Source organism: Acinonyx jubatus, chromosome E3, assembly GCF_027475565.1.
Source record: "Acinonyx jubatus isolate Ajub_Pintada_27869175 chromosome E3, VMU_Ajub_asm_v1.0, whole genome shotgun sequence".
NCBI lineage: Eukaryota > Metazoa > Chordata > Mammalia > Carnivora > Felidae > Acinonyx > Acinonyx jubatus.
Window position 1 is genome coordinate 30,681,126 of NC_069398.1, and position 25,525 is coordinate 30,706,650.

At 47.3% G+C, this 25,525-nt stretch overlaps 3 protein-coding genes across 4 annotated transcripts in view; 2 read left to right on the top strand and 1 right to left on the bottom strand.

Moving 5' to 3' along the window:
• Positions 1 to 24,529, bottom strand: LOC113594540 (uncharacterized). The gene is made up of 5 exons (XM_053213320.1): positions 23,995 to 24,529; positions 14,249 to 14,488; positions 13,021 to 13,133; positions 3,091 to 3,174; positions 1 to 2,922 (listed from the first exon to the last, which is right to left on the bottom strand). The coding sequence occupies exons 2-5, from the start codon at positions 14,420 to 14,422 to the stop codon at positions 2,427 to 2,429; spliced, it is 867 nt and encodes a 288-aa protein (XP_053069295.1). The 5' UTR covers positions 14,423 to 14,488; positions 23,995 to 24,529; the 3' UTR covers positions 1 to 2,426.
• On the top strand, positions 14,993 to 16,005 carry LOC106981180 (40S ribosomal protein S17-like). The gene has a single exon (XM_053213321.1). The coding sequence runs from the start codon at positions 15,377 to 15,379 to the stop codon at positions 15,980 to 15,982; it is 606 nt and encodes a 201-aa protein (XP_053069296.1). The 5' UTR covers positions 14,993 to 15,376; the 3' UTR covers positions 15,983 to 16,005.
• The window catches only part of BAIAP2L1 (BAR/IMD domain containing adaptor protein 2 like 1), a 93,745-nt gene continuing 91,878 nt past the window's right edge, over positions 23,659 to 25,525 (top strand). Inside the window, exon 1 of one of the 2 annotated variants that reach the window (XM_053213319.1) lies at positions 23,659 to 23,997. In XM_053213319.1, the coding sequence (XP_053069294.1) occupies positions 23,947 to 23,997 (51 nt within the window). In that variant the 5' untranslated portion in view covers positions 23,659 to 23,946. The remainder of the gene's footprint in view (positions 23,998 to 25,525) is intronic. The other variant, XM_053213318.1, reaches the window with a different exon arrangement.

The window sequence follows — 25,525 nt, forward strand, 5'->3', positions numbered from 1 at the left end:
GTATAGGTATAGATAGATATACAGATATATAGATAGGGATAGGGATATAGATACAGATATCGCCTACCTGCTCTGGTTCTCTGGAGAACCTGACTAATACAGTTTCCTTTTTGTGCCTGAAAACTCCTCCTTTTCAAGAGATTTTGTTCCCCTTTCCCCTCAACGTGCCATCACTATTCTGTAAACATTACAAGGTGAGAAGCAATTAATTCAACTGCAAGAAACAGGGAATTCCTACTTGGAGATCAGATGTTTGCCCTCTTTTTTAACTGGAAGTTTCTACAGAGGGAACCACTTGAGCTTCGTTGATGTAAAAATGACAATGCCGTCCCAGGTTTCTGATTTACTCCATGAAAAGGTCTGACACGTGGCCCATGGTTCTGGACACAAGAGTTCTCACCTGCAAACCCGAGTCTGTCCTGAATCACCTGCATTCTAATGAGAATGTCCCGTCCTGGTGGATCGCTGCATGAAAGTACAAAAAAACCTCAATTTTCCTCATGAGGCCCCAGGATGACAGCTTTCTCATTAACATTTTCCTCAGGCCTAGCTTAAATGAGAGTCACTCCGCTCCGAAACGGAGAGGTCCTCAACTCCTGACAGGTGGAGCCTTCCCCTCGCTCCCCCACAGGGGTTCTGTGCCCTCCTGCCATCTCCAGCAGGTCACAGACAGTGGAGGGTGGCCCCACAGGACTTCCAAGAGCCGCCTATGAGTGTCTAATCCCAGCTCCTTGCTCAGCGACACCACGCTGGTAGCTTGGAACCAGCCATACCATTCCTGGGAAGCCCGTTGGCCTGAGACCACAAAACTGCACACGAGAGGAATAAGGACATCCCCGGTCTCCGGAAAGTTCCGACTCACTACCTCTGGGACTCCAGGAAACCAGCCTTCATGGCCCCATGTCACGGGCAGGTGGGCCAATACCCTTCTCCTTAAGGTGTCCTCACCCTCGCTGTTCCACACAAGCCTACATGGCTCCCCAAGACGGGACCAGCTAGACCCCGGGGCACTCAAGGGTATGGTCCCATACCCACACTCTGTTCCCACGTAGTCCCCAGTGTGCTGGAGGCTTTTTCTTTCTCACTTTTTCTTTCTCAGGTATGGTCCCAGTACAGAGTGGCCTCTTTGATTTTACCAACAGAACCTTGTTTCCTAGATGCCGTGAGACCCAGGAAGGCCCGGCCTGTAGGCTGCACCTGCAGTGGGTCTATGCAGGGGCATGCCAGAGCGGAAGGTGCAGGGAGGTCACCTTGCTGAGTTAGACCGGAAGGGCAGGGGCAGGTGAACCGGCTCACGACGGAGGGCATCATCACATGTCTCAGTCCAGGCTCCCGACCCCCATCAGCACAGCCCCACACAAGACCCCACTTCTGTCTGTCTGTGAGCCCCACCTCACCCCTTCCACGGACAACCTCCTGGTGGGTTCCACATATGCACTTTTATTCACGGGCATGCAGAAACACCTGTGTTGTTGCCCATGGTGATGGACCTTCTGGTCCTTCCTGTTTTTAGGCGACACGAGGCTTGGAGATACTGCTGTGTGTATGTCCAACCCATCACCCCTGAGTGCTGCACAACATCCTGAGGTGTGTTTCTGACCATCTTGCATCTGGGGCATCTCCCTCCTTGTGCGTAAATGCCAGTGCAAGGAGCATCCTGGGACGCACTCTCTTAGGGACCGGCGCAAACTGTCCTGGCACAGCGAGCATCTTCTGTGTGCCAGGTTCCCTGGGTGTGCCATCTCAGGTACATCCTCCACGGACGCAGAGGTGTCCCTTTTTCACCTGCCAGTGGTGGGAATGATCGACCCAGGCTGATGGTTGGGTGAGGACATGGCTGGGAGGGTTTCGAGATGCTGTTCTGTGTCAGAACTCAGTAATTCCGGGAAGCCACCTCGAAGAGGATGTACACGGACTGATGATAGACCAGGGATCACCTGAGAGACTGTGTACCAAGAGTAGACCTTTCCCCCGCCAAGTCCCACACCATCCTTAGCCAGGTGACAATTCGAAACATTTCTCTTTAGGGAAAGCTGAGTGACATTGGGTCCCTAACTAATGAGCCAGCTCACCCTCCAGTGGAAGCCTCCTGTTGTTGAGAAAATGGGGGTGCCTGTAAGAGCGACAAGCTAGAAGGGATGGGAACCCAAGCTGGGGAGGGGGGGCAGCTAGCTTCACAGCCAGAAGGGAGAAGGCACGATTCTTCCACCTCGACAGCAGGAATGCAGAGAGGTGCAGGCGGGGGCAGGTAGGGAGCTCACTCTGCTGGCTTGGAATTTCTCGATGAAGTCAGATGTGGCTCCACAGAGCAGAAGGGAGGGAGGGCGGGAGCGAGGGCGGCTCCGGGAGAAGAGGAGAGGAGGTATGAAGTCGTCTGTGCAGAGAGTGGGAGTAGAGTGGGAGAGAGTGGGCTGCCGGGAGCACCCCTAGGTCCGTGAGCATGAATTTACAATGGAAGGAGTCTCACTGATCGAGTGCTTCCTCCCCCTCCCCCAGCCCCCTGGGGGATGCTGGGTTGGGGAGGGGGGCAGGTGCAGGTGCAGGTGCAAGAGCAGAAGACAGCCGAGGGCGAGGGCGGTGATCACACAGGAGCAAGAGTGAGGAGGGCAGTGTTTCAGGGAGACTGTGACGCGAGCCCTGGACGGCGGGAGGAGCTGCCTGGGCAGGTGCCGGGACGGTGAGGTTCCTCGAAGCCTTCCTCCCACAAGGGGGCAGGGTCCCTGATCGCAGCGTGTTGGCGGAGATCGCTGGAGGTGAGCAAGTGGAGGTAGAGAGAAGCCACGGAGGAGTATGGCCATCTGTAGGGCCGTCGGGAAGAGAGCAGGTGGAGCAGGGAGGAAACAGCAGGAGCGGAGGTCTTTGGTGACCACACGGCCAGCGGACGGTAGCCACCAGGAAGGGCGGCAGGTGATACGGCTGGGTCTAGAACAAGAAGGGAAGAGACACGTCTTAGAAGCGACCTTGGCAAGCATGGAGGAGGCTGACCCCAACCTTAGATTTGGGGGCTTGTGGAGCGTCAGAGAAGAAAGCCTACCCCACCTCCCACCCCTCCACCCCCTCCCGTGGAGGGCAGCAGGGGAAGCAGTGAACCTGGTAAGAGCGAGGAGAACCTTCCCAGAAGAGGTCGAGGCCCGAGGCTCGGGGAGTCTGCTGGCTGCACATGGCGACATCAGTCTAGCCGGGAAAGGTGAGCGGGACAGAGATGAGAACATGCCTTGAGTCAGATTAGAGAAGCCACAGGTCTGGAAGGAGGGTCTGCGGCGCCGCGGGGCTTGGTCCCTTGCAGGTGGCCGAATTAACAGGGGAAGCAAAGCATGATGGGACTAGCCCTCCAGGACCCTCCACCCACACCCCACACACATAATCACGCCAAGCCCTGGGTTTGAATATTGCCGGAGCTTCAGGCAACTGCTGGGGTGACAGCTCCCCCTGGTGGCTGAGGCAAGAAGTTCTACAGAGAGCATCCCCAAACTTGCAGCTGGAGACCCCGAGGCAACGGGTCCCCAAGTGCCTGCAGCTGAGGGAGTGGGGCAGTGCTAACAACGAGGCCCAGGTGCACAACCCATTCCTTTCCCATTTGTTACCTGTGGGAAGATTCCAGCCCAATAAATTCACTGTCCGGAATAAAACCCAAGAATCCCCCAATCTCCGAATGTGTCTCTTCTGCCCGGTGTATTATCTGTACACGAGTGGCTTAAAACCTGTTACCCTTGAGGGGCGCCTGGGTGCCTCAGTCAGTTGGGCGTCTGACTTCGGCTCAGGTCATGATCTCAGGATTCGTGAGTTCAAGCCCCGCGTCGGGCTCTGTGCTGACAGCTCAGAGCCTGGAGCCCGTTTCCGATTCTGTGTCTCCCTCTCTCTGTGCCCCTCCCCAGCTTGCACACTCTCTTTCTGTCTCTCTCTCTCTCTCTCTCTCTCTCTCTCTCTCTCGAAAATAAATAAAACATTTAAAAAATTTAAAAAAACCTGTTACCCTTGAGAAAGAAAATGTATCGCCCTCCGATGGTAGGAGTTTTCATTTAGGAACGCTCTTGATTGAATAGACGTGAGTGTGGGGCACCAGCATCGGAATTTCCCTCCAACATTTTCTTACAAATATGTATTTTCTTTTTTTTTTAATTTTTTTTTCAACGTTTTTATTTATTTTTGGGACAGAGAGAGACAGAGCATGAACGGGGGAGGGGCAGAGAGAGAGGGAGACACAGAATCGGAAACAGGCTCCAGGCTCTGAGCCATCCGCCCAGAGCCCGACGCGGGGCTCGAACTCACGGACCGCGAGATCGTGACCTGGCTGAAGTCGGACGCTTAACCGACTGTGCCACCCAGGCGCCCCACAAATATGTATTTTCAAACTTAATGGAAGATCAGAAGAATTTTACTGACCTTCCGTTCCTCTGTCCATCCAACAAGCTGTCTTATTTTTTGATGCATTTCACAATGGGTTGTGAGGTCAGTACATTTCACCCGTAAATACTTCAGCACAAATGTTATTAACTAGACACCAATACTTGTTTCCAGTCTGTTTCCCCCACCCCCCAACGCTTTGAAGCAAAATATCCATAAAATCACAACCCCAAGGGTACCATTCAACAGACTTTGACAAATACATACACCTCTGTAACCCATATTCCCATCAGGACAGAACAGTAGCATCACCCCAGAAAGGTCCCTCCTGCCTCTTCCCTCTGAACCTACCACTCCTCTATCCCAGGCATGTTCTGATTGCTCTCATCACAGATTAGTGTTTGCCTGTTCTAGAACCTACTATAAATAGAATTATAAGGTACAGACTCCTTGGCACAGTAGCACCGGAATTTCCAAAGTGGCCCAGGTGATACTAATGGGCCAGCAGGGCTAGGAACATCTTCCCTGCGTTACAAATGAGAAAACTGAGGCTCAAACTGATTTTTTTTGGGGGGGGGGGTGTTAGGTCACAGTTAACTGGCTATAGATGCAGACTAGAATTCAGGTCTCCTTGCTGATAGCCCTCTGTTTACTGTGCAAACAGGGGCCACTAGTGGTTCTCAAACTTCAGCATCCGTCAGAATCCCTGGAGGGCTGGGTAGATTCCATCGGACTGGGGTGGGGCCCAAGAATCTGATTTCTAACAAGTTCCCAGGTAACAATGATGCTGCTGGCCCAGGGACCACACTTAAGAACCACTGTTCTGAAAGCCAGGTGTAAGATATATTATTGGAAACCGAGGGTGTCATTTCTACAGCTGGCCAAAATGGGTGAGTGTCATGACAACTAAGAGCTGGGGGCAGGGCATGAAATACTGATGGTGGCCACATTACAGGGTGGGGGGGGTGTCCTCATCCCAAGCTGGCTTTGTTTCTTTTTTTTAATGTTTATTTTTTGAGAGGCCTTGCACGTGAGTGGGAGAGGGGGAGACAGAGGATCCAGAGTGGGCTCTGTCCTGAGACCAGAGAGGCTGATGCGGTGCTTGAACTCACAAACCATAAGATCGTGACCTGAACCGAAGTCAGATGCTTAACCAAGCTGGCTTTCTTAAGATCTTCCCCAAGGTCTGTATTCAGCAGTCACTCTAAGGACTTATTTTTGTGTGTTTCAGCAAAAGTGCCCCCATTTCACATCATTTTCTCTTTAATGGGGAGAAGTCCTCCTCTCTCCTGGTTGAATCATTTTTATGAGTGCCTCAGCTGATGCCAGGGCCCCTCTTCCCTCCAGCTGAGTTTATCTGGTCATTTTCAAGACCCACTACTACTTCCAAAGTCTGAGGGCAGCCTGGACGAAGCTACCCTCCAGGACAGAACCCCCACACACTTTTAGGAGGTGCTTTTAAGGCAACACGCCATATAATTTTGTTTTAATTTTTTTAGTGTTTATTTTTGAGAGAGAGACAGAGACAGAGCACAAGCAGGCAATGGGCAGAGAGAGAGGGAGACACAGAATCCGAAGCAGGCTCCAGGCTCTGAGCTGTCAGCACGGAGCCTGACGCGGGGCTCGAACCCATGAACTGCGACGTCATGACCTGAGCTGAAGTCGGACGCTTAACCGAGCCACCCAGGTGCCCCCACACCTGGGGGCATATATGCATATGAAAGCATATGAAGCATATGAAAGCAAATGAGGTTTGAGAATCTCTGCTTCAGCAGATTCCAGAAAACAGGGGCTATGGAGTCTCAAGGAACAGTGTGTCCTGTGAGGAAAACTCACATCCTTTTCCTGCAACCTTTAAATTATTGAAAAGAAACATAAAAACAACTCCAGGGGTTTTTTTGCATTTGTATTTTGTGACTTATTTTGCATATTGGTCTTAATATCTTATAATAACTTGCTTATTTTCTTTAAAATACGTGAATTTATCTATTTGCTGTAATTTTAAAGTGATTTTTATAACATTCTGGGATGAGCATTCTTTTTCCTTAAGGAACACATTTTCAATGTTATAATGAAAGCCAGCTGAAATATACAATTCTGCATATAGAAAATTACCTTAGAGACAAATTTTCAATATCTTTTACTTCTAAATGAGTTGCATTGTTATTAAAAAGTAACCTTATTCAATTGTGTTTATTTCCTTATTTTACACTCCCCCTCATTCCATATAGATGTGAGACAACCCTAGAAAGAACACATATGATAAAATAAAAATTTTTTAACTAAGACTGGACCTTAAAAGTACGAACTCAAGGGGTGCCTGGGTGGCTCAGTCAGTTGGGCGCCCGACTTTAGCTCAGGGCATGATCTCATGGTCTGTGGGTTCAAGCCCCGCATCAGCTCTGTGCTGACAGCTCAGAGCCTGGAGCCTGCTTCGGATTCTGTTTCCCTCTCTCTCTGTCCCTCTCCCACTCATGCTCTGTCTCTCTCCGTCTCTCAAAAATGAATAAATGTTTTAAAAAAATTAAAAGTAGGAAGTCAATGTGGGGGAAAGTAAAAACACAAATATGCAGGTCCTCCAGACCCAAGTGGTTAATGGACTATAGTTGAGTTTCTAATTTGACTCTGAGCTCCCTGGCAGCTAAAGAGAAAAAAGACGCTGCACAACCTTTTCATCATTTTCATTTTTGGGGAAAAGGAAGCATGTTCATTTCCTCAGGGAAAGCAGAGCTTTTCCCAGGATTTAGCAAAAGATGAGATTCATCAGTAACATCCATCGCCACACAGTACAATTCTTTTATTTTGATGAGAACTTTTTTTTAAGTTTTATTTATTTTATTTATTCCTTAAAAACAGGAATCTCGACACCTAGCATGGGGCTCAAACTCACAACCCCAAGATCAAGAGTCACACCCTCCTCTGTCTGAGCCAGCTGGGCACCCAAGGTGAAACTGATTAGGATGGAGGGAGCATTGCATGATATAATGGATCATGCCCTTGACGTTCCTAGAGCAGAGAACAAAACTCCTCTGACACCATCAAAGGTAAGCTAGCCACATCGTTTTCCATAATTCTCATCTAAAGTCCTTAGAATCAGCCCTGTGTGTATATAACGCTACACTTAAAAGTCTCTCTTTGGGACATCTGTGTGGCTCAGTCGGTTAAGTGTCCGACTTCGGCTCAGGTCATGATCTCACAGTTCATGGGTTTAAGCCCCACGTCAGGCTCTGTGCTGACAGCACAGAGCCTGGAGCCTGCTTCAGATTCTGTATCTCCCTCTCTTTCTGTCTCTCAAAGATAAATAAACATTTTTTAAAAAATTTAAGTCTCTCTTTATAACCAATCAAAGTGTTTTGAGACATTAAACTGTTGATACATCAACTCTTCTCAAATTTATACTCTCCTAGCTCCTGGCTTATATATTCAGTGCCTCCCATACATCTTCGCTTGGAGTCTAATGGACATTTTATCATTTTTGTTAATGTTTGTTTCTTTTAAGAGAGACAGAGAGGGGGTGGGAGAGAGAGAGAGAGAGAGAGAGAGAGAGAGAGAGAGAGAGAGAATCCCAAGCAGGCTCCACACATAGCACAGAGACTGACACGGGGCTTGGTCTCATGACTGTGAGATCATGACCTGAGCTGAAATCGAGAGTCATATTCTTAATCATCTGAGTCACCCAGGAGCCCCTAATGGACATTTTAAATTTAACATGACCAAAACTCCAACTCTTCCCCCCAAAACTGGCTGCATCTACAACCTCCCACTCTTCATTGATGGCAATTCCATCCTCCTATTTGAGGATGCCAAAAGCCTTGAATCCCTCCCATCCCTCATCTGATCCGTCAGGAAATCTCATGGTTCCACCTTCACAGTACATCCAGAATCTGACCATCTTCTCACCACCTCTGCTGTCACCGCCACACATGAGCCACCAATAATACTCACCTGCGGTACCCAGTTGCCTCTTTTTAAAGTGTCTTTGTTTATTTTGAGAGAAAGAGTACGTGGGGAAGAGGGGCAGACAGAGGGGGAGAGAGAATCCCAAGCAGGCTCGGTGCTGTCAGTGCGGAGCCCGAAGCAGGGCTCAAACTCCCAAACCGTGAGATCATGACCTGAACCGAAATCGAGTCAAGCGCTTAACTGACGGGGCCACCCTGGCGCCCCTAGAAAAGAGGTTCTTAATCTATTTCTGTGGTGTTCTAGAAGACTATGAAATTACTTTCAAACTTTTTCCAAGGAGGGTCCCTATAGCTTGCACCAGGTTGTCAAAAGATACCTCTAAAACAGATCAAGAACAACTGATTCAGGAAGAAGGGAAGTTTGGGCAGGTCAGGTTGAAGGCCAGAACCCACAGCTGGTATTAATTAGGGACTAAAGGCTAGCAGGTGAGTCCCTTCACCTCGCTTCCTCAGGATCCTCACCTATGCATTGGGCTTGCAGTGGGGATCAACCTGGCAGGTGCTCTCTACACTGGCAAGCACTCACTTAGGAGAGCTGAGCTGGCCAAGGAAGGGTGTGCCTCGCTCACCTGCACAGCCAGCGCGCCATCTAGTGGGCACAGCGGGCACTCCAGACAGCTGGCACACCTCTGGCCCTCCTGGGTCCCAGGCAGCAGCTGGCTGGGAAGGTTTAAGGGGCTCCAAGTCTGTGCAAACCGTAGAGCAAGACAGGCCTTTTGCCTTCCCTGCAGAGCAGAGGGGAACTATAGGGGTAGGCTTCCTGGGACAATCTTTCTGTCCACCCGTATCTCTCTGGTTCACAGGGATAGGACTGGGCAAGAGAAGTGAGGGAGGAAATTGACTCAGCACAAAACTTAAGGGAATGCCAAACGATTCAGTAATCAAGTTATCTTCCTGCAATGTTTTAGAAAATCTAATGCAAAAAGGATCTATGATGAACAAAATAGCAAATGCTCAAATATAGACAGGATCGATTTTCCCGATCTTTCTATCCATCTCAGGCTTCGGTAGTGCTCCCAGGGCATGTTACGGATCCTGTGCCTCATCAGCTTGGTCTTAGGAGAGCCCCAGAGGGTCAAAAGGCCCCTGCCTGCTGCACCAGCCAGGTGACCAGGCTGAGCCAGAGCCTGGATCCCACAGCATACCATAACCAACAAATGCATGACCCTTGGGCACCTGGATGGCTCAGTTGGTTAAGAGTCTGACTTCGACTCAGGTCATGATCTCACAGTTCGTGCGTTCGAGCCCCACGTCAGACTCTGTGCTGACAGCTCAGAGCCTGGAGCCTGCTTCAGATTCTGTGTCTCCTTCTCTCCCTGCCCTTCCCTTGCTTGTACTCTCTCTCTCTCCCTCAAAATAAATAAACATTAAAAAAATTTTTTTTTAATTAAAAAAAAATTGTATGACCCTGGAGAAAATGGCAAATTTCAGCCCCAAAGGGGACTCTTCATTTAGATGGGGAAGGAGACTGATTCAAATTCTTTCTTCATGGGGTGCCTGGGAGGCTCAGTTGGTTAAGCGTCTGACTCTTGAATTCAGCTCAGGTCATGATCTCAGGGTTGTGGGATCGAGCCGCACATCATCGAGCCCCACCATATTGGGCTCCACGTGGAGCCTGCTTAAGATCCTCTGTCTCCCTCTCTCTCTGCCTCTTCCTCTCCCCTGCCCCCCCTCTCTCTATAAAAAAAAAAAAAAAGAGAGACAAAAGATCTCTCTTGAGTGATGGAGGGAGACACAGAACTAGGGGCTGACCCTGCCTTCAAGGGGCCCACTATCTTTTAGCTGAGACCATGCATGGACTGGAGAGCAGAATATGAGAAGATTATCCGGTTAGACTTTGAAATAACAACAGAGTAACACTTTACTGTAGCAAAGTGACAGGATGACCCCTGAGGACTTTCCCTGCCCCGAGATTCTCGGTGTCTCCACAGATAAGTCATTGCACAGAGTTAACACTCATGGACTTGGTGTCCTTCACCCACTCCACAGAGGCGCAGCCAGGGTGGTAGCATTTCTCTCCAAGGCAAACAGAGCCGCCTCCTTATCTGTCTGTGTTTACTGATGATGTCACATCCGTCCGGGTGTCCTGATCCATGTGACTCAAGGGTGAGCTGCTGGTTAAGGTGAATCATACCTTGACCCACCCAACCAGGCAAGAATCTGGCTCCAGGAGGGACCCAGTCACTGGAGGACTAAGCTGGATGAAACCCTGCAGATGAATCAGAGCGTCTGACACAAGGAATGTCAGCGAAGGGGCATCCCATTTCCCTGTGGCAGCTTCTGTCAATGCCACGTGTGTAAAGCTCCCAGTATCTCATTGCAAAGTCAGGCCAGGAACAATGTTTTCAAAAGGCAGAGAGGGGAGAGGGGCATGGCATGGAAAGCTGGGCCAAACCGGGTTGGAAAGAATCAGGTCACTGAGACCTGAGATTTGAGTGTGGGCCCAAATGCCAGCAGCCTGCCCCACTTCTTCCAAAGTCATTTTCTCCAAATGGTGGCTTGGGAGCCACAGGGGGGCCCCAGGTCAGACTCTTAATGAACCGAACCACCCAGGTGCCCAAGGTTCAGGCAACTGTTGGTTATGGTATGCCGCTGGACCCCAGGCTCTGGCTCAGCCTGGTTATCTGGTCGCCTTCTCTACTATCACTACTGCTAAAGATCAGTGATTTGGTTGGCTGGGTGGGCCAGCAAAACAAGTGACAAATCAGAAAGTGTTCACTCTTCAAAAAGTAATAGTAATAATAAAACTTGAAATACGCCTGCAAGGTAGTTGTACAGCCCTCGAGGGGTGTGGAAATTCCGTGTGACTTTGCAACCAGGCTCTGGAGCCTGAGGTGGGGGGTGAAAGAGTAGGCTGGCCCATCCCAGGGTGAGCCGCATTCTGTTGACAGTGAAAGGGAATGATCTGGAGATCAAAGGCAGCTGTGAAGGGGACCGGGTGGGCAAGCCGCAGCCTCAGAATAGGGACGCATGTCCTTCCCTCTGCCTCCACTAAGACAGCTCCAGCCGGGCCTCCTCCTGGCCAGCAGCCCTAGCACCGGGGACTTCCTGGTCTACGCAACTGATTCTCCCTCCTGTGTATTCGGTGGGGAGCCTGGCGAGGTCGCTGCATCTCTGGAGAAGCGCCGTAAGGGAAAGCATGGCCCTCACCGCCCTCAGGGTCCCCTGGAATACTGTCTGCCCCCATTCCTATTGATTAGGACACACAGGTCCAAGAACGTGACGTGACTTGCTCCAAGCCACACAGTATCCGTTATCACTGACACTAGAAACTAACCTTCCCGCCTGTTGGGCACACTGTTGTTACCCCCTATCACATTCCAATAGCAGCGGGAGACCCTGGCCGCCAAGTCGCAACGGGGACAGGCCCAGGAGCCCAGGTCTACCCTGAGGTCAGGCTTACTACAGCCTTACGCTACAAGGCATGAATTCTGCTCCTCTTTCCCAGCTGCCATTTCTACCCAGGGAAAGGAGTATGGCGTCTGCCTTCAAGAGTCTACTCAATAGCCCAACAGCCAGATCAAGCAGAATAAAAGGAAATGCAGACCCCCAGATATCTTGTCTGCTTAATATCAAAGAACCAAATGTTTTACGACCCAAGGATCTTTGAATGATACTTTGCACCAAAATCCCATCTCCTTCTGTGTTTGGAAGAAAGCCACCGATACAGAGGGAATCTTCCAAGAGTTATGAACTCAATTATAGGCCAAGAGATGGATCACCTTTTTAGCTAATAATAACACGCGAATACTTTTCTTTTTGTGGCCTCCGGGGATATTGTCATTGTCGTTGCTTTGTGGGAGCAATGACTGCCTTAAAAGCAAAGTGGATGATTTATCTCTAGAAGGCTTTTATTTGCCAACTTTGAAAAATGATTCAGAAATGTATTTCTTGGAAAGTGGGTGTAAAATCACGTTCTTTGATTAAAGTAAAAGTACTTTTAAAAAGTGGCTTAAGGATGTAAATTCACAGACAATTTTCTAGGATTTTCCAGGAGAGTCCCGATTTTAATATTTCCTGCTTTGGTCTCCATAATCATATTCTTATTTGGCAGTCCCCAGATCTTTCGGCTTTATTTCTAAAATATGGTCATCCTCCAAATGAAGACATTTAAATGTATCAAAAGTTTCAAGAAGCGCTTTCTCATCTTTTGGATTTTTCGTGTGAAGATTCGTTATGTTTGCATATGTTGACTTCAACACAATCACAAATTTTCCCAACTTTTATATTATTTTTTAAAATTGTTTTTAGCATTTATTTATTTTTGAGAGAGAAGGAAAGACAGAGTGTCAGCAGGGGCAGGGGAGGGGCAGAGAGAGAGGGAGACGCAGAATCTGAAGCCGGCTCCAGGCTCCACGCTGCCAGCACAGAGTCCGACGCGGGGCTCAAACTCATGAACCGCGAGATCATGACCCGAGCCCAAGTCGGATGCTTAACCGACCGAGCCACTCACGTACCCCTAATTTTCCCAGATTTTAATTATAATATGTCACTTAGGGATGCTTTCAGCTGTAAAGAACAGAAAACTCAGGGCTCACATGCTGTCAGGGACCCCTTCTCTCTCTTTCCACACACCAAGCTCAATTTGTTGATACCCAGTCTCATTTGTTGCTTGGAGCTCACAAGATGGCTTGCATGGACGTCACATCTGCTTTCTAGGAAGTTATTAAGGGGTCAAGCAAACAATTGCCCAAGCCCCAACTATTTTGCCTTTTACCTTCTCAGTAGACCTTTGTTCATTTCCTTTGTCTCTTTGGCCAGAACGTTGTCTATTTTGTCACTCCCAATTGCAAGAGAGACCCGAAATTCAAGCTTCTTGCTCTCTACACCCTATAACAGAAAAAGGGGGTGGAGTATCTGATATCATACGCCTGCTTGTTGTTTTACCAAGGCTACAGTAACTGCAGCCTTTAAATATCTCTAAATACAACAGATAATGCATGGGATGTATGATTTTAATTGGGTGAGTGCATCCTTTGAGAGCATTAAAATAGTGAAGCTCTTTCCACCATGGATTTGTGACTGCTACTTCTGGGCCCAGAGTACTGCCTGACATCATAGCCAAACGCATGCTTAAAGTTTTATAGCGATCGGATACTAATGGGACATTACAAACTGGCTTAAGTGGCAAAATCTGCCTTTTGGACTCAGCAAAGTTCCCATTGATTCTTAAGCCTTCTTTTGCTTCTTGGTCAATGTCAATGTTAGGGACATTTTTAAAGAAACACGTAATGACTAGTCAAGGTTTTTGCTTAATTATTTATAATTGCACGCATTTGCCTAATGGAAATTTTCATTTTATGCTGAATTTCAAGATCCTCAGGGCTAATACTTCTCCTTTTAGCGAAACGGTTGCATTCCTTCATCATTTATTGCTCTCTTGGATCCATGAAAACTCAGAGTCAGAGTGGTGGGACACTGATAGACCAAGAGAAAGGTTACAGACGGTCTGAGCTGTTCTGGAAACAAATTCACTAGAAATGCCCAGGGCCCGGGGTTGAAGGGGCCCGTGTGGTGAGGTGGCAGCTGGAAGGCACGTGGACACAAACATGGGTGTGTAATCAGATGGAGATGCAGATAAAAAGTTCATCCGAGACAAGCCTTTGCTCTCCCTGAAAGAAAGCGTCCAAAGACAAACTGTCCTAGCTGGAAAGATATTCCCTTCTGTTCCACCCCCTCAGCACCCCCTGCTGTTCATTTTGGGGAATTGCTTGACAATCCTGTTTGCCTTCTGGCTTCGTTACTATGGCCGCAGCAACAGGGGAAAGGACAGGAGAATGGTCTATCTGGCTCAACAGATCCCTGTCAAAGCACTTCAGAGTATCTTTTCCCAAGTCTTTCCTCCAAGAAAAAGCCCCAACTAAAGGTAAAATTGTTCCAGACCTTACTGCGCTTGTCTATCGAGATAAAATGTTGGGCACGCTGTGCAAGAATTTAAGTCTTACCGAGAGGAAATTTGCAGACATGGTCGATGTTTGGCATTTGCTAAATACAGAAAACAAGGCTGCATGGGAAGAGAAAGTCTGGAACTTTCTCTGCTGATATTTTTTCCTTGGAAAAATAAAAGACCAGGCAAATGAAGAGAGGCCAGGCCGATCCACTTGCACAAAGGCAACCATTTTCCCGCGAAGCCAAGGCACTGAGGGGTTTTTGGGACAACAGACGAGTGTCTCTTCCTTTCCGCCCTGGGAAAAGTAAAGAATGTTCGGGTTATCTTGGCTTCGGGCAAATAGCCTCTCCTCACAGAGGCCAATCTGTACCTGGAGAATAAGACTTCAGAATAAGTGCTGTGGACAGGACTTTAAAAAAAAGGGAAAAAAAATCAGAGAATTTTAGAACTGAGAGTAATTTGAGGACCAACCACCCTAATCGGGACGTGAAAAAACAGACCAAGAAGTGGAAAATGCCTTTCCCGGTCCTACATACTGAAAAAGGGAATGTGATCCTTGGCCTCCTAGCCCAGTGCTTATCACCCCAGAAGCAGCCTCAAAGGGAGACTACAAAGGCCCTTTCAGGCTTCTGGCAGACTGTACAACCCAGAATTCCTCCAGTTACAAATACTTGAAATGACATATAAAATGTAACAAAAATATTTTAACACGCAGCCGAGTTTTGGGGGACGGGGGGGGGGGGGGGCGGGGCAGGGAGAAGGCAACAACAGATGCCAAAAACACAAAGGGAAGAAACACAAGCGCCCAGGACAGATGATATAGCAGCCCTTATGGGTGTGGAGTGTTAGAGCTGAAAACTGGCCCAAATGGTCAGATGTTTCCAATATTATAGAAGTTCTACCTGTATAGGGACTTGGGACCTGTACAAGATGGCGAGTAGACAGTAAGACCCATTCACACAGATGGGATCCTCAGAAGACTGCATGCCAGTAAGAGAGGTGCTAGAAGGTACTTTCCGGCCCAGGGAGAGGACAGAGGAATTTGGCTTCATTGGGGGGTTTAGTAGAAGAAAATACTATCCTAAGAGAAATTAACCCACCAAACCTATGACACGGGGCAGGGGCAGAGTCTGAATTTTATACTCTCCCTTGGTAATCTTCTTGGAGGGCCTGGCAGGAACAAATGCAAAGCTTTCCTGGAGGAACATTTTATAACCCAGGCCACATGGGGTTTTTCCAGACAAAGTGGATCACCACGCAAGATGACCTCATAATAATTACCAGATCCACCAATGTGGGCCACGTTCGCACCAACACCGTGAAGAAGGTGGCCCGGGTCATCACTGAGAAGTACTACACATGCCTAGGCAATGACTCCCACGCCAATAAGTATGTGTGCAAGGAGACCACCGCTATTGCCAGCAAGAACCTCTACAGCGAGATAGCAGTTGATGTCACTCAACGGATGAAGCAGATTCAGAGAGGCCCGGTAAGCGGGATCTCCATTAAGTTGCAGAAGGAAGAGAGAGAAAGGAGAGATCATTATGTTCCTGAGGTCTCAGTCCTGGATCAGGAGATCAATGAAGTAGATCCTGACACTGAGGAAATGTTGAAGCTCTTGGACTTTGGCAGTCTGTCCAGCCTGCAGGTCACACAGCCTACAGTTGGCATGAACTCCAGGACACCACGTGACTCTTTCTGCTGTGCTGCGATATCGTCAATAAACCTTGGACGAAAACAACAACAACAAATTCCCAAAACGGATAAAGAAAGTTGTGATTCGCCATGATAGAGCATGCACAGCAAACACAACCATGGCTAAATGAAACAATAAATAACCAAACCAGACAAAGTAAAACAAACAAACAGAAATGACACAGAACTATCTGGGAGAAACTATAAAATAACATTGCAAGTGATTACAGAGAAGAAGGAATAGAAACCATAAGGAAATAACATCTGAAAAAGAAACAGAAAGACCCTATAAAAAGAGATTAGATTCATGGTTTTAGAACTGCCCACAAAGCAAAGTTCAGATCTAGGTGGCTTCCCTGGTGAATGCTACCAAACATTCAAGGAAAAATAAATACCAATTCTTCATAAACCCTTCCAAAGAACAGAAGATGAGGGAACATTTCCCAATTCCTTCTATAGGATCAGTATTGCCCTAATATCAAAATCAGTCAAAGACATCACAAGAAAACAACACATCAATGTCCCTTATGATACAAATGTAAGAATCATCAATAAAATACTAGCAAACTGAATCCAGCAATAATAAAAAGGATTATACACCATGACTAAGGGGAATGTATCCCAGGAATGCAAGGGTGATACAAAATACGAAAGTTCAATCATTGTAATACACCGAATCGACAGAACAAAGGACCAAAAAACCCATGATCATCTCACAAGACACAGAAAAAGCATTGTGAAAAAAATTAACACTTTCATTATAATACACTTGACAAACTAGGAATAGAAGGGAATTTCCTCAATCTGATAACAAGGTTACCAGATAAATACATAAAAATCAATTATATTTCTGTACATTCTCAACGAGCAATCTGAAAATGAAAATAAGAAAACCGTTCAATTTACATTAGCATCAAAAATACTTAGGAATAAATTTAACAAAAGAAGTGTAAAACTTGTACTTTGTAAACCACAAACCACTGTTTGAAGAAATAAAGGACCTAGATAAATGGGCGGACATTCTATATTCATGGATCAGAAGACTTAACATTGTTAAGGTAGTAATACTTCCCAAATTGATCTACAGATCCAAGAAGACCATATCAAAATCCCAGATCCTTTTCCTGCATAAATTAACAGGCAAATACTAAAATTGATATGAAATACAAGGCACTCAGAGTAGCTAAAAACAATCTGAAGAAGACAAAGTTGGAGGACTCACAGTTTCCAATTTCAAGACTTAATGCAGAGCTACAGGAATCAAGACAGTATAGCATTGTTGTGGTAGGATAGGCGTATAGATCAACTGAACAGAATGGAAAGTCCAGAGATAAACCCTTACATTTATGGCCAATTAATTTTTGACAAGGGCACCAAGACAACTCAATGAGGTAAAGAATGATCTTTTGAACAAATGATGCTGGGACAACTGGATATCCACAAGCTAAAGGATGAGGTTGAGCCCCTTTCTTACACTATATCCAAAAGTTAACTTGAAATGTAGATCTAAATGTAAAACTATAGAACTCTTAGATGAACACATAGGATGACCTTGGGTTAGGCAATGGTTTCTTATATGGCACCCAAATCACAAGCAACAACAGAAAAAAATTTAGATAAATTGGATTTAAAATTAAATTTTGCAGGGGTGCCTGGGTGGCTCAGTTGGTTAAGCATCTGGACATGGTCCAGATTTAGTTCAGGACATGGTCTCACAGTTTGTGGAATTGAGCCCCACGCTGGGTTCTGCACTGTAAGCACAGGATTCTCTCTTTCCTCTCTCTCTGCCCCTGCCACCCCGCTCATGTGCACACATGCACCTCTCTCTCTCTCAAAATAAATAAACGTTAAAAAATTTGTATGTGTGTGCTTCAAAGGACACCATCACGGAGGTGAAAGGACAACCTACAGAATGGGAGAAAATATTTGTAAGTCGTACATCTGATAAGAGATATGTAAGAGACTCACATCCAGAATACATGAAGAACACTGGCAACTCAATAATCAGAAGATAAAATAACACAAATTAAAAATGGGTCAAAGATCTGAATAGACAGTCTCCAAAGATGATATGCAATAAGTGCATGAAAAGATACTCAACATCATTAGCCATTAGAGAATGCAAATTAAAACCACAAGATAGCAATTTACACCCAGGAGGAGAGCCTAAAAAAAAATGGACAACAAATGTTGACAAAGATGTGGGGAAATTGGAACCCTCATACATTGCTGGTGGAAGTGTAAAATGATGCAGCCACTTTGAAAAACCATTTGGCAGTTCTCAAAACTGTTCAGCACGGAAGGACCCTGCAAACGCACTCTCAGATGTGTACCTAAGAAACATAGAAACTTACATACAAATGTTCACAGCAGTGTTCGTCACAAAAACCAAAAAGTAGAAATAATCCAGATGTCCACTGATGGATGAGTGGATAAGCAAAAGTGGTATATGATGAAATATTGGAATATTATCCAGCAACTAAAAGGAACTCAGTCCTGATGCATACTACAACACGGATGAACCTTGAAAGCACTATACTAAATGAAAGAAACCAATCACAAAAGACCACACATTCTATGATCCCGTTTGTATGAAATGTTCAGAGTAGACAAATCTACAGAGACAGAAAGTGGCTCTAGTGGTTGTATAGCACTAGGAGACAGGGTTGAAGGAAGATGAAGACTAACAGCTAATCATTACAGGATTGCTTTTGGGGTGATGAAAATGTTCTAAAATTGAATGCCCAACTTCACGAATAACCTAAAGACCATTAAGTTGTACACTTTAAATAGATACATTGTATGGTATGTGAATTATAGCCCAATAAAGCTGTTTTTTTTAACAGAAAGTGATAGTTGAAAGAAAACCAAGTAGAATTATAGAAATAAAAAAATATTGAAATTTAAAACTCAATGGGCAGATTAATTACACAGGAATGTGACACAGCCAAAGAAAGAATGAGTGATGCAGAGGATGATTCTGGAAAAATTATCCAGAATGCAACACAGTAAGATAAAGATGTGCAAAATATCAAAGAGAAGTCTGATTTCTATACCCAGGTAAACTATCAGTCAGTAGAGAGAGCCCTTTCAAAACTCCAGCTCTGATTTCATTACAAAATTAAGTGTTCATTGGCATAAGATACAAACAATAAACTATTAAAATGTCGGTTCTGAATAGCATGTCAACACTACAAAACAACATTTTCACAGTACTTGTTAGTAATTCAGGAACAGTAGAGAAGATGGATTAAGATTTGAGCTTTCTTAAATGTGAACAAAGTTGAAAAAATTGAGCAAAGTTGAAAAGCAGAAGTGGTTCAAATGCCATTGAAGTGACAAAATTGGCTTTCACATGTATTTTATGGAATCACTGAAAGCTTCATGGTCATATAGCATTTAAAATATATTAATGTATTTTGCATTTAACTCTTATTCTTAGAAGGACTTACATGAAAGGTGAATAAGCCACTATACTTTAGAGCCATTATTTAGTGTTTTTTTTTTTTTAACGTTTATTTATTTTTGAGAGACAGGTGTGAGCAGGGGAGGGGCAGAGAGAGAAGGAGACACAGAATCCGAAGCAGGCACCAGGCTCTGAGCTGTCAGCACAGAGCCTGACACAGGGCTCAAACACACAAACTGAGAAATTATGACCTGAACCAAAGTCGGAGGCTTAACCAACGGAGCCACCCAGGTGTCCCTAGTGTTTTCATAAATAGAATGAGTATTTAACTTTTCTTGAGTGCTAACATTCTCAGATTGTCCATACAACAGTGACTGGTTGTCTGCCATGCACTGCACATTGTAAAAAGTTCAGGAATTTTTCTCAAAATTTGTTTATGCCAATGCTTTGTTACCTTTTGGTATTTGGTGAATTGAATCTAATATCTGTATATTCTCACCAAGGACTTCAGACCCATCATCTGTTTTGCCGTCTATTTTATCGTTTTTTGAAAGCTGGAAAAGCAAACCCCTGACATAGTTGTTTTTTGTGAAATAAAGAGCCTCTTGACTACCTCATAAATGTATTTTCTTAGAACAGTTCTTGAGCACCTACTGTGTGCCAGGCACTGAGCCACCTGCAGAGAACCAGACAGGAGTCAGCCCTGCCCTCGTGATATTTGCATTCTAATGGGAGAATGGAGTGGAAAGAGACAATCAATAGAGAAATGAACAAGGAGAAGTTTAGCTAGTGTATTAGTTTCCAACAAATTACTACACATTTAGTGGCTCAAAACAACATGCATTTATTCTTTTACAGTTCTGGGGCAGAAGTGTGAGATGAGTTTCACAGGGCTGAGATCAAGGTGTCTGCAGAGGTAGTTCCTTCTGGAGGCTCCGATGGCAGGGTCTGTATACTTGCCTTACCAGCTCCTAGTGACCTCCTTGTTATTCCTTGGCTTGTGGCCCCTTCCTTGGTCTTCAAAATGCATCATGACAGGCTCTGCCTCTGTATCACCTCTCCTCTTCCCCTGACTTCTCCCATGTCCCTCTTATATGGACCTTTGTGACTACATCCAGTCCATCCAGATAATTCCAGATAATCCCCTCCTCTCAAAATCTTTGATCTCATTTGCCGAGTCTCTTTGCCATGTGAGTTAACATTCACAGTTGCCAAAGCTTGGACTTGGACAGCCTTGGGGAGTCATTCTCCAACCTACCATAGCAAGCGATAAGCACTATTAGAAAAGAACATGCCAAGGGGTGCCTGGGTGGCTCAGTCGGTTGAGCATCCGACTTGGGCTCAGGTCATGATCTCGTGGTTTGTGGGTTCAAGCCCCACATTGGGCTCTGTGCTGACAGCTTGGAGCCTGGAGCCTGCTTCGGATTCTGTGTCTCCCTCTCTCTCTGCCCCTCCCCTGCTCATGCTCTGTCTCTCTCTCTCTCTGTCAAAAATAAACAAACATTAAAAAAAAATTTTTTTTTAAAGAAAAGAACATGCCATGATAGAGAGGGTCTAAAATAACGTCTGCAGGTGGAGGGGTTAAGGAAGGCCCCTCTGAGGCTGCATCTAGGCTAAAATCCAAATTATGGGAAAATGCTGTGTGAGTGGGGGAAGCACATTCTGGGCTGAAGGAAGAGCTTGTGAGAAACTCCATAGCAGAAGTGAACTTGGTGCCCTGGAGAAGGCAACGCACCTTGGACAGGGAGAAAGTTACAGAACAGCCAACGAGTCTCCAACTCACATTGCCTTTTCAGAATGGGAATACTTAAAGCCCCATTCTCCCTCTTGGCATTTCATATGGGAATTTGCCCCAAACTACTATCATATCGACAGAGACCTCTTGTGTCGCAAAGCAGAGTGGAATTCTCATGTGCATCCTGGAGCATCCGGCAAGGCTGAGAGCCCCTTGTCAGTAAGTTCCGAAGAAGGTAAAACCTCAAAACAAGAGCCTGTTAGGAGTGTGGCTTTCAAAGTCTTAGTGATGTTGGCATCTGCGATTGCCTCTTACAAACTTTGTTAACATAAACAGGATTTTTACTTGTTTAAACTCAAGCAAAAGTTAAAAGAGGAAACCTTGGGTGCCTGCCCCTCGGGACCTGTGCAGGGCCCACCCTTCTTCAGGCCACTCGTGTTCTGGGTTGGGGGAGGGCCGCTGCAGGGCTTTCCCAGCAGATGGAAAACTGTTGGGCCAAGTGGCTTCTCCTCACCTTCTCCTAAGTCATTCCTTTCTATGGGTTTCACTTTCCTTGCCCAGAGTGTCAGGAAGTCTTAGTACAACTTCAAGTTCAGTTTCAAGTTTGCATGAAACCAACAAACGCACTTGAAGAGCCTAATACAACTGGCCTTTTGAGAGGTCTCCCACCTTTTCACACTGACAGCACCTTTGACTGTACCTCGACTACACCTTCCATTAGGGTCCTCCTTGAATTCTACTTCTTGCGTATGCATTAAGGGCTTCGGTCAAGGTCAGTTCATTTTGCGTTCCTGCACCCACCCCTCCCAGCAGAGCGCCTGGCATGGAGCAGATAATCAATACTCATACTCTTCTTCAACAAACAACTACCAGGCATCTATATGCCAACTACTAAGCTGAGAGCTGAATGGCACTATTCTTAATGTCTGTACAGACCAAGAAGACTTCTAAAGGAGCAGGATGGTCCCAACCAGGAAATTATTTCCATAAAGGAGAGTTAAATATAACAGAATATCTGTTTGTAGATTTGCATACAGTCATGAACCTGGTCCTTTGATCAAATATCAACCTTGGCAATCAAATCAGGCCATCTGAGATGCTTGCCAGTTTTAAGGTGGTTTGTTAATCTCTGTCTTTTCTGACTCTGAGCTACACTGCTGAGCTGTGGGGTGTTAAAGGTTAAGCCTCTGCTCTCTTTTCCAGCTCCTCGGTTGACTGACTGCCCTGCAGCAGAGAGTGAAATGACCCCATTCATCAGAAAGCACAGAGGTTAGTTCTAAGACAAAAGGAGACCTGCAAAGTTAAGTCAGGGATTTTCAAGTTTAAATGAAAACCAGCAGAAATACGTGAGGAGCCTAATACATAACAATGGTAATTATAAGGTCATGAGTTCACCTCAATATGGCAAATGAAACCCAATTGGCATATCTTATGAACCAAATGCTAGAGATCTCTTAAGGAAGGAGGCAGTCACTTCCACTGCCTGAAACCTAGGGCTGATGTGTTATTTCCCCCAACACCTGAGAACACATAATCTTTTGGTTCCCAAGCATGATGTTTTATAACTTGTAAAACCCAGTAACATTGTCCCAGAGTCCAAGTGGTTGTCTCTGTTCTAAGTCCAGCCACATTTCATTCTCTTGGTGTTCTCATCTGGGACACACAGTGCCTTCTTTGTGTACATTTCCAATTGAACTTTATCACAAGAGCGGTTTAGAAGCCTCATATCCTAACAGCTCATAAAAGATGCAATTGCACCCAAATGGAAGCTTTTGAAAACCAGAATAAGACCTCCTTGTTGGGAGGATGTCTCAGATATTAAGCCGTGGCTCCTGTCTGAAGAAGACTGTTCTGGATCCTCAGGGTCTGGACTGGAGCTGGGGTGGAGAAGAGGACAGGGAGCATCAGGAGCCACAAACCTGCCCACTGTAAGTGTTGAAAGGAAGAGTTACCTCCACAACACCTCAGCTCACCGTGGCTCTCTAAATCCAGTAACGATCTCCTGAATAGCACGGCTATGTAACATTAAAGGTCGTTCTTGATGTAAAGTTTAAAAATGTACTGCCGTTTCTGCGACCATATCTTGGCATTCATTAAGTTTCTAATCCAACAGGAGCTTCCAAAACTGCAGGTGGCAGCCTCCTTCCTCCATCTATGAGAGCCCCTGCCTTGGGATCCCTCAGGTCTTTAGGGTCAGCGAGAGGGGTGCGCAGGAAGGGGGTCAAGCAGCGAAATCAATACAACTGGGGGACGTGGGTCCCCCTTCCCGCAGCCTCCAAGAGACAGCACGGAGGGGCGCCCGCGGAAAGCGTGGGTCTTGGGGCCTCACCGTCCCCCCTGCGGGCTCTGTCCAAGTAGAACAGCATCGCGAGGTACCGATGCCTCGCGGGATCCGGGCGGCCGCGAGTCAGGAGCTCTCCGCGGGCAGCAAAGAGGCAAAGGGTGGCCGCCCCTCCTCCGGCGCTTCAGGTGGGGCCGCCCCGCCCTCTCGGCCCAGCTCGCCTCCGCCCCGCCCACCCAGGCCACGCTGCCCCGCCCCCCCCGGCTCGGCCCGCCTCCTCCCCGTCCCTCCACTCGTCCGCCTCAGGTGGAGCCGCCCCGCCCACTCCGGCCCCGCCCACCCCTCCCGCCTCAGGTGGGGCCACCCGGCCCGCTCGCCTCGCCTCGCCCCGCCGCGTCAGGCCGCGTCTCCTCAGTTCTTCACGGGCGGCGGCGGCAGCAGCGGCGGCGGCGGCGGCTCTACAACTTTTGACATTTTGGCGGCGGAGGAGCGCGCCGGCACTGCGGGACCGACGGCTGTGGCAGCGGCCGACCTTCGAGGGCCCCTCAGCCTCACCGGCGCTCCCGCCGCCCAGGGTCGGGCGGCCACGAGGCCCCGCCGCGTCGTCCCGCGTCGCCCCTCCGGGCGGCTGCAGCCATGTCGCGGGGGCCGGAGGAGGTGAACCGGCTCACGGAGAACACCTACCGGGTAAGCGGGTCCAGGACGGTCCCGGGGCCTCGCCGTTCGAGGGCGGGAGGCCCGGGGCCCGGGAAGGCACGGGCTGGGAGCTCGAGGCCGGGGAAGCGGGGAGGCCCCGCGGCGGCTCCCGGTCGTCGCCCGGGGAAAGGTCGGGGCGAGGAGGGGACTTGACGCGGGAACACCCTCCCCCTCCCGGCGCTGTGACGCCCTGCTAGCCACACGTTTCACAGCCAGACGTGGGGGTGAGGGGAGAGTGTCCCGCCCCTGGGGGGCCGCTGCGCCCGGGCTCTCGGGGGCCCGGGAGCAGCGCCACTTTCCTGCCTGCGAGGAGGTGGGCGAGCGGCGCGCTGTGCTCGGGCCGCGCCAGGTGCGTCCGGGGGGCGCCGCGGGCTCGGGGACCCTGCCTCGCGCGGCGCCGCATTCCGCTGGGCGATTGTCCCGGGAGGCGACCGGGGTCCCAGGACCCCTCCCCCCGGCCGCCCCCGAGGTTCTAATGAAAATGGACCTTACCTGAAGGAATGCGTTGACGGTCACGCTCTTAACTTGTCTTTATTATGAAAGCGGTTTTTTTCCCAGAAGCAGACACAGATTTAGGATTAGTGGCCAGTTTAGTACGTTTAAGTGCTTGTAAAAGAATTCCAGTTGAAATAAGATACGTGCTTAATCATCTGCTATTAATAGACTACCAAACAACTTCTGTTTTAATTCAAAATTCAAGTTCTCTAAATTCATTTGTAGCCATTTTTAAGGCCCACCTTTTGGTCACTTTTATAGACTTTTTTTTTTTTTTTTTTTTAAGCCCTAAAATTTAGTCTCTAGGGTTGAAAGGTCTGAGTGAATTCTTGAAATCAGAGGAGTTCATTGACTTTTATAGGAAAGGAATAAAGAAGAGTGTGAAAATATAGTCGTCTGTCTTTTGAGTTCAAAATAATTGATTCCCTTCTTCTGAATACACAAATAGGTAACGTGAATTATATTTTCTAGAAAGTTATGCTAGCCGCAGTGGACACAGCATTTTTGGTCTCAGTAGTAACTGTTTCCTTGACACAAGGCAATTTTTAGAAATCGCAGAAACTTGAATGTTAACGTTTTACATTTGTATTGAGATTGTTAATATTTAAGTGATCCTGAAGGTGGTGGGGCTGGCAGTGTGGGGTGTTGACGGTGTGTAAATAAAACATTCTTACTCTAAGACCCGCGGGATTGGAGCCACTCCTGCGAGCGTCAGTTAAGGAAAAACCCAGCGCAATTGAGGAATGCGGATCATTGCAGATATCAGGCAGTCTGAGTGTCCACTGGGGCACGAAAACACCGTGAGCACCCAAGTTCCTATCTTCCTGCCTCCAGGAAGACAGGCACATAGATCTTTCCAATCTGGGATGAGAGATCAATTTGAGACAGGCAATCAGATGCTCCGAAGTAACTCTGTTTTTTCTCCCACTTTTTCCTTTCACTTTCAGCAATGACTCAGTGGAGGGGCTGTGCTCAAGTGAGTTGTAGTGTCACAAATGCCAACCCCAGAGAACTGGGGCAGGAT

What these genes read in the sequence shown, in the direction of transcription:
- LOC113594540 (XM_053213320.1), bottom strand. Translation starts at nt 14,422, where the DNA reads ATGGTTGCCTTTGTGCAAGTGGATCGGCCTGGCCTCTCTTCATTTGCC. An exon ending in TGTCTGCAAATTTCCTCTCG is followed by an intron (nt 13,134 to 14,248) that starts GTAAGACTTAAA and finishes TTTCTGTTATAG; the next exon opens with GGTGTAGAGAGCAAGAAGCT. An exon ending in GTTCTCCTCGCTCTTACCAG is followed by an intron (nt 2,923 to 3,090) that starts GTTCACTGCTTC and finishes TTCTTGTTCTAG; the next exon opens with ACCCAGCCGTATCACCTGCC.
- LOC106981180 (XM_053213321.1), top strand. Translation starts at nt 15,377, where the DNA reads ATGCAAAGCTTTCCTGGAGGAACATTTTATAACCCAGGCCACATGGGG.